This window comes from Heterocephalus glaber, unplaced genomic scaffold (genome assembly GCF_053883595.1).
Source record: "Heterocephalus glaber isolate CG9 unplaced genomic scaffold, H.glaber_assembly_v1.0 deba00000676, whole genome shotgun sequence".
NCBI lineage: Eukaryota > Metazoa > Chordata > Mammalia > Rodentia > Bathyergidae > Heterocephalus > Heterocephalus glaber.
The window spans coordinates 10462602-10475359 of record NW_028258156.1 but is presented as its reverse complement, the minus strand read 5'-3'; the positions used below and the strand labels follow the sequence as shown (position 1 = coordinate 10475359).

General features: G+C 36.1%; 1 protein-coding gene across 4 annotated transcripts in view; it reads right to left on the bottom strand.

Annotated features, from left to right (window-relative positions):
- The window catches only part of Tmem196 (transmembrane protein 196), a 65538-nt gene extending 61677 nt beyond the window's left edge, over positions 1-3861 (bottom strand). For 2 of the 4 annotated variants that reach the window (XM_013070263.3, XM_013070265.3), the window contains exon 1: positions 1415-3861. In XM_013070263.3, the coding sequence (XP_012925717.1) occupies positions 1415-1579 (165 nt within the window). In that variant the 5' untranslated portion in view covers positions 1580-3861. The remainder of the gene's footprint in view (positions 1-1414) is intronic. The other 2 variants (XM_013070264.3, XM_004839578.3) reach the window with 1 other exon arrangement.
- Between the last annotated feature and the right edge of the window lie 8897 nt (positions 3862-12758).

Below are 12758 nucleotides of genomic sequence, written 5' to 3'. Positions count from 1 at the left end.
GCAATAATGATAATAATAATAATGATGATAACCAGAACTCTGGTTAGAAGTATTTATAGCCACATGTAAGATGTAGAATTATTAGATATAACAAGTGCCTTTTTCATCCTTTCAAACACAAATTTAATATGTATGGTGGCAAAATTTACATAATTAAGAAAAGATAGTTATTTGGAGGTTGATAATAACTTGCTGAATTTAGAATAAGGATTCTTGGAGTAATTCAATGTTAGAATTAAACATGATTTTTAAAAAATTTTAAGCTCTGCAATTTAGAAGGCTTTATCTAACCTGAAAAATTAAAACATAAAAACCAGTCATACAAAGCATAATTTTATCATGCTTGAAGTATGTCAGAGCACCTCTTAAAATGAATTACTTTGGAGTGATTTTTCATGTACTCCTAAATGGTCATTTTTGCTTAGTGACTTAAGCTCAAATAATGAAGCCATAACAGTTGAAAACACTATGGATTATCAGTAATAGAATGTCCTAATATTATCTAAGTAGAATCAAATTAAAACCCCAGAAATATATGGCAGCTCTGTCACTTGAAGTAGAGTAAAAAAGCTACTTTTCACTATTAGGTCCACAGTAGGAATAGTGTTGAGCTATTTTATTATCTTTAGTGGAAGGAATGGGTCTCCAAGGCTTTCCTTGAGATTCACCCTAAGTAACTGCACCACAAGCTTGTTGAGTCTGCTACATGATTTAGAAAGCATTATGACATTTTCTCTGAGGAGTTGTTGTTCTTTAAGGCAAGTTATTCACTGGTTAGAATGTTGCATTTCTTACCACCGTTGCTTGCTTAAGTTATGGCCTAGAACTTACAAAAGAGTTTTCAGAGGTATAATACCAGAAAGCTAGCAAAGGAAAATTAGCAACAGTGTTTGCTGGGATAATATGCACCATTTCACAGTCTCCTTTCACAGATACACCACATTTCTCTTTTTGTCATAGCTGTGTTGCCTTTGGGGTACCTTGGGCACTGTTGCCCAGAGATAAATGCATAACTAACAGTCCCTGTTTGTTCGTGATACATGAAAAGGATGTAACACTCTCAGTTTGATTTTCCTCCTCAAAGGAACAAAAGACTAAGTGAATCTGCCCTTGACAGATGCCACCCCAAATCATGAATACTGGCCAGTGTTTTGCAGAATTAGCCAGTGGAAATTGAACCCCCTCACCACAAGTTTAAACAAAGCCATCTAATTTTATTTTAACCCCAGGTAAGGGGTAGGGGAGGGAGCAACCAATAAAAAGAACAACATAAAGAAGCAGAGCTTGCCAATACGAACCTACATGCAAGCCAGAGCAGATTTATGATTTTGTTTCCCGGGGAGGGAGCGACTACCGCACGCACACTGACCATCACCGTAAAGAGGTAAAGAGAGAGTGAAATGGCTCAACGTACACACACCCCGCTCCATACCGGGGACGAGTCTCCGAGCTGAGGCTTGTGCTCTCGGAGGGCCAGGCTGAAGCTGACCGCCCCCACGGCCACGCTGGACACCCCCAGCCCTATCTCCAGCACAGAGAGCACCAAGAGGCTCCCAATAATCTGGCCGCTGGTGCACATCCTTCCTGGGTCATCATTCCTTCCAGATCAGAGAGGGAAACCAACCATCCACCTTCTTTCTTCCACAATCCTCCTCACCCCTTACACCCCCTACCAGATCCCAAAACTTTTCTTTCTTCACCAGCAAAACATTTATCCACAAGGACTGGATTTCCAGAACCAGAGATCCTCTTCCCTGGCCCGACCAGAGGCGAAAGAGCTGTTCCACCCCCTGGCACGTTCAGACAAGGACTGGAGAGGAGGCTTGCGGGGCTCGGTGCTGGGGAGTCCACAGAGAGCAATCAGGAGCTCGGCGTTCAGGGAGCTGCGCGCGCGACCTGGGAGCCCCGGGCTGGAGCGGCGCTCGCGAGGCGCTGTCCAGAGTTCTGCCTCGTCCCCGGTCTCCGCAGGGAAAGCAGCCCCTCCTCAGCCTCTCCGACCTGGCAGACGCCCTTCCCTTCCCTGCAGGGCTGAGCTTGGCTTCCCGAAGTCCAAGGGCTCAGAGCTTCCCTCTGTGTCTCCCTCTCGCCTCTGCTCCTTTGTTTTCGTGGTAACGTAAAGTGCTTCTGTGAGTCTCGGTCCCCAGGTGGAGAGGGCGGATGGTATTCAGCACCACGCTCCCGGCAGTTGCTGTGTCGCCAGAAAAAGTGACCTTGTCTGATGGCCTCTTTCCGTCTGGATTTCTTCTCCCTCGTCGTCGTCCTCTTTCTCCCCCTCTCTCTTGATCTGATTCTCTCTCATCGCTATGATCTCATTGGGATTTAGAAGGTTGACGGAGGAGGGCGAAGCCTGGTGTATTTGTGGATCTAGCACCAATACTCTTGGCTGGCCTTGGATCCGTCCCTCCCGGGACCCCCAACTAACCACAGGAATCTAAGCGATCCCTACCTCCGCATCTCCCCCACTTGCTCCCTTCTGGGCGTCTCTCCAGCAGGGAAGGGAGGCAATGCCTACGTCAACGCGGGGCTCGTTTGGTGTAAAACTTTCTTCTGCATGTAACCGGGGTAGGGAGCAGTGAACAAAGACAGGCAGGGGAGCAGAGGCTGGAGAAAGCCCAGAATCCTGATTTCACTAGGACCCCAGGACCCCGCAAGGCCCTTACCAAGAAACTCCTGCGTCCAGATGAGCTCCTAAGGAGAGCCCACCACCTGTCACCTTCCGGGTCCGAGGAGAAGAAGCAATTGACAGGAGCTGCCACATTTCACGGGGATGTGACCACCCTGCTCTCCAGCCAGCAGACCCTTGCTCCCACCTAGGTGCGTGTGCCCTCACTTGGGATAAGCAGCCAGACCCAGCTCATTTGGGACCCTGCATTCTCACTCAAATTCCAGAGATATGTTCGTTTAAATACTGTATTGGAACAGACTTTTTGTATTTTTTAAACATCTGGCTTAATGCACAACTGTTTTCAACAATCTGCACTGGTCAGAACCATTAGGGCCCAGGAAAGTGTGGCTTGGGTAGCTTTGTGTTGTCGTCTTTGATGCTTATGGGACTCTAGATGTCTGGGAATCATTGTTTGAATCCCATTTTTCATTTTCTTGATTTTACCTCAAGAAATAAATCTCAAGGTATTCCATCAAGAGTATCTGGGAAGTGAGGAGGTGAGAGGAGGTTTTGAAGTGTGAATCATCTTTCCAATAATGGTTCTCCTGTTAGAGATGGATTGAAGGAACATAGAGAGGATGGAGTCAGGGTACAGTGGGGCACCCTGACCTCTAAACACATAGTGCAGTACAGGCACCTCTGTGATGCAAAGTATCTTCTTTAAAAATGCCAAATGCTAAGGACACAAAAGTAGAGTGACCTATAGCCCAAGTTTTGTAACACAAGTGCCAACTTCAATTTTTTTAAACATTGATTCAGGGCTTGTATCACAGTTTAAATTTAACTGTACCTTGTAATTTGTTTCCTTTATGATATACTTATTCTATAATTATAAAGTTTTAGTCATCTTTCCTTAAAAATAAAAAAGCATGTAGCAATTACCAGTTATTAAGCCTTAAAGAATCTTCAATTATTGTAATATTTGGAGGAAAAAAACCCTTATACTGAACCATAAGAAGTGGATTTACTTTCTACTTGAAACATGGCTCATCAAATGTCCGGTTGTTAGAAACCTTCAAAAGTTCTCTTAGGCTTCAATGATGCATAATTTACTTAAATATTGTAGATGTCATCTAAATAACCCAAATTTTTATGCAGAAATAATGAATATTGTTATTGTGAGAGACCTTATTTTTGTAGAGAATGTAGAGTTGATGTTAATAACATATAAATTTTAAAGAATAAAAGAAATGAGAAAATCTTATGTTATTTGAAGTTTCATCTCTGACAAGAAATGAGATTAAATACACCAAACTCCAATTTTATGCTGGAAAATAAACATTGTTGATTTATACTGGGTAATTGTTATGAAATTCAAAATTTTGAAAATTAAAAATTAAATTTTACATAGAACAAGTTAAATCTACCTTCACTTTTCAAAAAATACTAATGAGTCACAATAAATCAGAAATAATTTTAGAAATAAAATGAAAATCATTATCCACAGAAAACATCACTATTCTGTTTGAAAACATGACAATCAATGTTAGAATTATTAATTACAATGTTAGAATTACACTACACTTTCTAGAGCATAAAGTATAGTTTGTGTGCTTTTTAAATTGATGTAAACCTGCTCCCAAAGTAAGCCCCCATACGTCTAAATTTCCCTTATAATCATGCCAGTAAATGATAACAAGTGAGTTCAAGCTGGCAAAATTATTATTATTATTATTACCATGATCCCTCAGAAGTATTTTCTAAAGAAATAATTATAAGGTTACACCATACGTGAAGCACATTGCTGTCCAAAACTCCAAGGACCCAACAATTCAAGGATTTATTTCCTTATGTTATGATACATCAAAAATGTTACTCTTAGGGTCCATTGAGACATAGTTTAATCTTCTACATCTTCCATAAGAGCAACTGCACAAAAAAATTGCAAGCTTGCCACCTGCTGGCTTATGCATGACACAAGCAAATGTGTGCATAGTATCAAAATAATTCTTATGAAACTCTTTAACCAATAAAAAATTCTTCATGATTGTTCTCATTAAGGATCAAGTATAGCCCATAAGTATTAAAGAGTTCTGAGGTCTCTGTATATGCATTTACCCAAATGAGATTTATAGAAATTTTAATATCTGGACAAAGAAATATGCATGAATTGGTAGACTAATACTCCCTGCTGTGGTTTGGATGAGTGTTCCCCAAAAGCCCATGTGCAGATGGCTTGATCTCCATCCCATGGTGCTATTGGGAGGTGGATGGTCTTTAAATGGTGTGGTCTAGTGGAAAGAAGCCAGATCACTGGGGAAGGGGGATGTAATTCTGAAGGGGACAATGGAAACTTACCTCTTTTTCTTTCTTTCACATTGTTTCTTAGATGCAATGAAGCGCGCACCTTTCTCTAACATGTGCTCCCTGACATGATGTCTTTCTTGCCCACAGGGCAGAAAGAAATGGGGCCAGCCAACAGTGGACTAGGGCCACAAAAACTATAAGACAAAATAATAAAACTTTCCTCTGTTTAACTTAAGTGTTTCAAGTATTTTGTTACAGCAACAGAAAACTATTACATTTCCTGTCTTACTGTTATGAGGCACATGACAAAAATGATAATTTCAGTCACTAATATAGGGTTATTGAAAAGCTCTCAAATTTTAAATGATTAATTTTAAATATAATATTAATCATGATCTTATTTCTAGTGCATGATATAAACTAAATTTTTATGGTGGCCATGGCACTGGACTGAATGGCCATTATAGAATAAAAAGTCAGGGAAAAGAAAAATTACAAAAGGATTTCAAACAATTTAGCAGTTTTGAAGTGCTACAAGCCGTCACTATTTTAATACTATTGTTCATGTAACTAGAAAAGATGGTGCCTAAAGATTTACCTCAGATTTGATGAATTGGTTCTGTTAAAAAGAGAAAGCAATATTTTGAAGACTTTCTTATTTACAAATAGAGATAATAAAATCAGAATACATTTTTAATTTTTTCTGTGCTTTTAGTGACAGTGCAGCTTAGAAGTCATTATTCAAAAGTAATTTTAGTGCTTGTGAATATTAATCTGAGAAAATATGTTACTTATTACTACATTTAGTACAATTTTCCACTTATATCTGAAATATCATCTGCTCAAACTTAACATGTGAACATGTAAATATATATACATGTATAAATCAATATAACATATGGATATTATAGTGAGTTCTAATTTGTAATTATGTGGGTACCTTTACACATGGCCATTATGAAAAAAAGTAGGACTGGAATTCAACTGTATATAAGATATACAGTTTTCAGATATAGTATAATAGCCCAGAATTGTGATCCACAATAGAAGAGAAACAATGTTTTCTGTCTTGGTTTTCTGGCTATGGGCACATAATATTTTTACAGGAGGAGGGGTCTTGAGAAAATAATGTGGCCTTACAGAATTTAGATAAATATTAGAGTTCTTGGGGGCTGGGAGTAAAGACTGCATGTTTCTGTTCCCCTAAGATTTATACTGTAAGTTGAAAATGTAAACCTCAACGGAATGTATTAGGAATTGAGATCTTTGGGGAGGGGATAAGATGGGAAGTCGGGGAGGGGTTACTACCTGGGTTTATATGAGGCCATACAGGGTAGAGCCTTCATAATAGAATTAGTGTTCTTTTTCATAAAGAAGGAGACTAGCGTTCATTCTCTCACGTGAGGACACAACAGGAAGACAGGCTTCTGTAAATCAGGAAGAAAGGCCTCACAAGACACTGAATATGTCTTGATCTTGAATTCCTCAGCCTCCAGAATTGTAGGAAGTAATTTTTGGTTAACTGCTCAGTCTGTGTTCTGTTGTTATAGCAATCTGACATGACTAAGCTACTAAGGTGGCTGAAAGTTTCAGGACTGGGTGCTGGAGAGGAGGAAGTGTCATGGAAAAAGAGATCCACAAAACTCCTTAGGGAATCCTTGAGTCTGTGGCTATATTCTAAAGTGCAATTCCACAATTTTACATGAAAATTTTAAGTATTAATAGCCACTTTTTTTCCAAAATTGATGAAAACCATGAACTCACAGGTTGAAGAAGCTAAGTAAATTGCAAGTAGGATAAATTTACCAAAGCAGGTCTCAACTGCTGGAAACCAGTAAATAGGATTAAAATTTAAAAACTGAAAGAGGAACAAGGACACATTATATAGACAGAAACTAAGGCAAGACTTCTGAAGTTTTTATTTAATGTTGAGACAGAGTATAAGTTAAATGATTTTTAAAGTGTTAAGACAAAAAATGCAATGAAACCCTGCTAAATCTAGAATTATATACCCAGCAAAAATATCTCTTAACAAAAATTGAGAGAATTATTACCATATGATCTCCACTGCAAGTGATGTTAAAAGAATTATCCATTAAGCAGAATTATAATATGTCAGAAAGAAACCTTGACTTACACAAAACTGCTGAGCGTTATATGGGTACAATATTGGTAACTGCGGATAGTACTTTTACTGAGTTAAAATTGGCTGTTGAAAGAAAAATAATATTTTTGTCATTATGACATATGTGCAACTAAAATACATAATAGCAACTGCAGAGTTAATGAGAACAAAATGAAAACAGATTGTGTATAGTTGTTACATTGCATGCGCAGTAACTCAGTATTAATTGAGATTAATTCTGTTCATTAAAGATAAAACTATAAGCAAGCTGTATGCTATGGCAACTACCAATTATGATAAAAAGAAAAAGCAAATGAGCCAAAATTAGAGATGAATACTCAATATTAATATATTTATTTTTAAAATGGAAGAAGTTATTTACAGAAAAGAACACATAAATAGAACAAATAAAATAATCCAGATGAACAAATTAACCCTAACCATATAAATATATATGAAGATTAAAATGGATGATTGTTCCAATTAAAAGGCAATGATAATAAGACTGAATAATTTTTAAAAGACCAAAGTTATGTTTTCTGTGTAGGGAATCCAGTTTAAGGACAAATTCATAGCTAAAAGAACAAGAATTCCTTTTTGGAATATGACACATTACTGCCCTGCTAGTTCTACCTCCTATAGAAAAAACTATAAAGAATGAACATAATGTAAAAAACACCTACCTAAATGTATGTTGGACAGAAACAGGCTGCGTCTTGTTATGGGCGCATGCTTACTTAAAGAAATGAGGATCTATTCAAGTCCCTGTATCTGCAGCTTTTACCCTAAGGCAAGGTGTAGGCTACATAGCTCAGCCATCCATGACAGAAGCACTGCATGGGAATATCTGCAGTCCTTCCGGTCTGTATAACAAACAAGAAATGGAGCTAGAAAATCATCAATGCCGGTGAGAATAAGAAACCCCTGAATGCAGAGAGCCACAGTGTGGATCTCTAGTCTTTGTTGGACTTCTACCACACATGTGCAAAACAGGCTCAAAAGTATAAACTGAAATAAAACAACAACAAAAAATGCCATATAATGTGTAGAAATCAAAGGCTATTTGTTAGAAATCATGAAAAAGTCGTATGACATAGTCAACGTCTTGAAAGGAAAAAATACAACCCAGAAGTCTACATGCAGCTAAAATGCTCTTCAAAAGTAAAGACAAAGTTAGTTTCAGATAATAGAATTCGTGTTTCAGCAGACCTGAGCTACAAGATCTAAGTTCTTCACACTGAGGAAATAATGCCAAGATCCTAAGAAAAAAAGTAAATGTAACAGAAATCGTCAATATTTGGTTTAATGGAAATGATTGTGTTTTCCTCATGGCTTCTTCTCTTAATTTCTTTATAAAACATGTAATTGCTTGAAGAAAATATTATAGCATTGTCTTGGGTTTATAATTTATGTAGCTATGTTATGTAAAATAAATTATAATGTTGAGGTTGGGAAAAGTGTTCACATGTGTTGGTGTCATTTTTACATTTATATAGAAAGAACAATTTCTTATGAGTGGATTACGAAAGGTCAAAGGCATATTATTAATTCCTGGGGTAATCAAGAAAAAATTCAAAATATAAAATTAAGCACAGGGTATTTTGTTAGCTTAGGAGCTAACTGAAAAATTAAAGTAAAAATATTTTTAAAATCCAAATAAGGAAGGGAGAAACAGAAAAATAAAACACAGAACGACAAGTAGAGAAACATTAAGTAAAATGCTGAACCAATATCCAACAATACTAGTACTGAATTAAATTATTAAACATTAATGAAATAAGAATTATAATTAAAAGGTGCAAATTAGCAGAAAGAGTAAAAGTAACTCAACTGGACTTTGTACACAGAGCAGGCACTTTAAATAAAAATGTAAATAGTTTGAAAGTGAAAGGAAGAAAAACGATATTCCATGCAAAGTATGCTAACAGCAGATAAAATATTATCAAAAACAAAATTATTACTAGAGATAGACATAGACATAACAAAAGGATAAAAGAGCCAATTCAGCAGTGAGATGGTAATAGCTTCTGACCTGTCACTCAGTGACTTTTGCCTCCCGGCATTCAATGTCCTGTGAAATACTCTCCCCTTCATTGTGGACTGGACCATGTGATTTATTTCCCACTAGAAGAATGTGGCAAAAGCGATGGAGTGTCATCTCCACAATTAGGTCACCAAAGACACTGACTTCTATCTTATGGTTGCTTCCTTTGCCTTCTTTGTGTGTTTTAGCAAAGCATGCTTCTACCTTGGAGAGACCAACAAGGCAAAGAATTCATGGTGGGTTTGGAGCACCAACCTATAAGGAATTCACACCCTCAATAGAACAATAGATGAGGACTGAATCCGGCCAACAATCACATGTGTGAGCTTGGGAAGAGATCCTTGACTAATCGAGTTTTGTGATGGCTGTAAATGTAGCTAGATAGCAAGAGAAGACCCTCCTAAGCTGTCCTCAGATAACTGATCATCAAAAATGGAGATGTTGATGTAATTCCAAGCCACTCAGTTTTGATGGAATATACAAACAATTACAAATGTGGAAACTCCAGCAATTTCCAACATGTGAAGAAGAATTGATGGAATTAAAAGGAGAAATGGAAAATTCTGTAGTCACATTTGAAAATCTTAATACCAAATTGATACATCAAGTAGGGGAAAAATCAGCAAGGACATAGAAGAACTGAACAAACACTCTCGACCAAGTCTCCTAATCTATTTAACAGGTATAATAATATCTGCCCTTTCAATCTCAATGAGAGTCAGAGGTCTGGCTATTAAGGTTCATTGAAATGAAATGCTTCACGCAATTTTTTGTAGTGAGAGAGGTTTTATATCCCTTCCTGATTTCTTATATTCTTTTGATCACTTTAAACAATGAGTGTTAAGATATTTAATAATTTTTTTCATTATGCATTTATTTACTGAGCAACCAGTTACATAATTACTTAAAAGAAATTGATGAGAGCAAGATTTTAAGTTACATTAAGAAAAATGAGAAATAGATTAACATAAAATGGTAGAATTGAAGCACTAAGAAACCCTTTCTTGTTAGATTTTTACCCTATATTTAAAGCATTTTTATCACGTTTATGACCTCTTAAACACCTCCACTGACCAGGAATATACAGCATTAAGAAAATGTCCAAGTATTAAATTAACATCTATTTTAACAAATTCCATTGACTCCTTTTAGATTTATGTTCTGTTACAACAGAGAAGTAAAAACTATTTTTATTATGATAGCTACTCAATCATTTTGAGATGTTTGTGCTTTGTAATGAATCCAATATTTACAGGAGAAATTTCCAAGTCCCTTAAAGAGACTTACAAAATAGTGTTAGTGATTCTTAAATTGTACCTCTGTAAAGTAAAAAATACATTAACTGAATAAGGTACAACTGGTGTGTTCTGATAAGTACTAACTAGGGAAGGATAATTATCTCTGTAATTTTACATTTCTGCAAATGTTGCTTCTAGTGATTGTGGTCATTTTTGACCATGCTCTGAACCACTGATTCATACCGAGTTTTTAATCAATAGAGACCTTAGAGTATTTTTCTGTTGACTGTCCTGTTTCCTCAATCTTGTATTTCTACAGTTGATTTTCTTTTAACCTAAGGCTAGGCTGATTCATTCATCACTAGCTAATTTCATCTTGTTATCTTTGCTCCTTCACTCTTTCCTGTTGACATCTTTTTGAGTTCTTTCTGTCATCCCAAGTATTAGCTATTCCTTCCAGAATTACATAACATGCCCCTAAGCAGTGGGCCTATTCCGGCCTCATTTTTTCTTGCTCTGAACATTTCTTAAAATGTCACTTTTATTATCAGAAGCATTTTAACAAGTCTCTGCTCTTTTATGCCTCTTGCTTTTCTGTCTGTATTTCCAGATTCATATACTCTGGGGTTTATCAGTATTTATCAAACCCCTACCTTTCAGCTTTTCACATTATCCTCAACATATATGCTTATCTTAGTAGTTCATAGGCATGCAAAAAGATTTCATAGCCTTTTACTCATTTCGTTTCACCTAGAATGAAAATGTGTAGTTATAGTCAGGATTTTGGTTTCAAGAAACTTCAATCCAGTCATTTATCTTAAAAACCAAAATAATCTGCTCAGAGGTTCATCCCATATGTTCCAGAGACTCACACAGGTATCCCACTATGCCAGTGATCCCTTGTCCTATTGTTGGGAATTTTAAGATGACACTTACAAACTCATTGAATCCATGTTTAATAAATATTTGTTGAACATATATATGAAAAAATAAAAAGGAAAGAACTGATAAAAAACTGATAATGGGGGTCAGGGATTTAGCTCAGTGGTTCTGCTGCCTGACTCGCAAGTGCAAGGTCCCGAGTTCGATCCCCAGTACCAAACGAAAAACAAAGAATAAAAAAACTGGTGACATATTTCCATCACTGTAACAAGTACCTAAGATAATTAATTCACAGGCTTTCCACCACTATAAGAAATACCTGAGATAATCAATTTAAGGGGAGAAAAGGTTTATTTTAGCTCACTGTTTTAGAGGTTTCAGTTCCTGAATGGTTGGCCCCATTGCTTTTTGGCCTGAGGTAAGGCAGCTTATTATGGCAGGGGTACATGGCAGAGCAAAACCACTCAACTCACGGCCAGAAATGAAAGAAAAGGAAGAGACCAAGGTCACACATGTCCTCACCTTAGAGGGAATGCATGAGATGACCTAAAACCTCCCATTGGGTTCCATCTCTTCAAATTTCTACCACCTCCTAACAATGCCAAGATGGGGACCAAGTCTTTGACAGATGAGACATAAAGGAACATTCCATTTCCAAACTATCGCACATATATTATTTTTCCAAGATTTTTATCAATTTCTTCTTCATTAATTGCTTATATGAAATTACAAGAAATCAAATTAGCATGATGATTTCTCTCTTGCTTCTTTCACTAATTCATTGAAAGACAAAGTGAAAAAGGAAAATTATAACCTGGAAATTGTCAAACATATATGGCAATGTTCTATTTTTTTACAGATAAGTAGCTATTTCAAGCCACAAAAGAAGAAACGTAACAGGAAAGCTCACAATATAATCAACAATCTTCATATCTTAACAAAATATTACAAATGGCTAACTAACATGTTAAAAAAGTTAGATGGAGTAGAAAATGATAATGCAACTTGTTACCACTTTAACTTTTGGACCAGAAAATATTTACTTCAAAATGATAATTAGTGGTGTTGGAAAGCAGTGAAACAGTTATATTTATAATTACTGTTGGAAATATAAATGGGAACTAAATTTTAAAATATATTTAATAAGAGTATATGGTTATATTTTTTTATTCAGTAATTTAGCTTTTGAATTTTTACTCTAATAACACATTCATTAATGACTTAAACTGTTCACACATAGGAATATGCATAGCAATATCAATTTAAGAAAAATTTTAAATCACTCCAATTAAAGGCTAATGGTGAAATGAAGAAAGGTAAAACTATGAAATATAATAATGTATAGACTTTAAAATTATACTTTAAAATGTTATATCATCTAGCATAAATACGACTCCATACTATACATTAAAATTCTATAAATAAACAAAACAGTAATAAATTTTTTTAAAAACAAAAATAAAAAATGGTGTACAGAGCTACACAGTCTTTTTATTAATTCTTTAGGTATTGATTATGGATTTTTTCATTTTTATACTTGTGTATTTTTCAATTTTT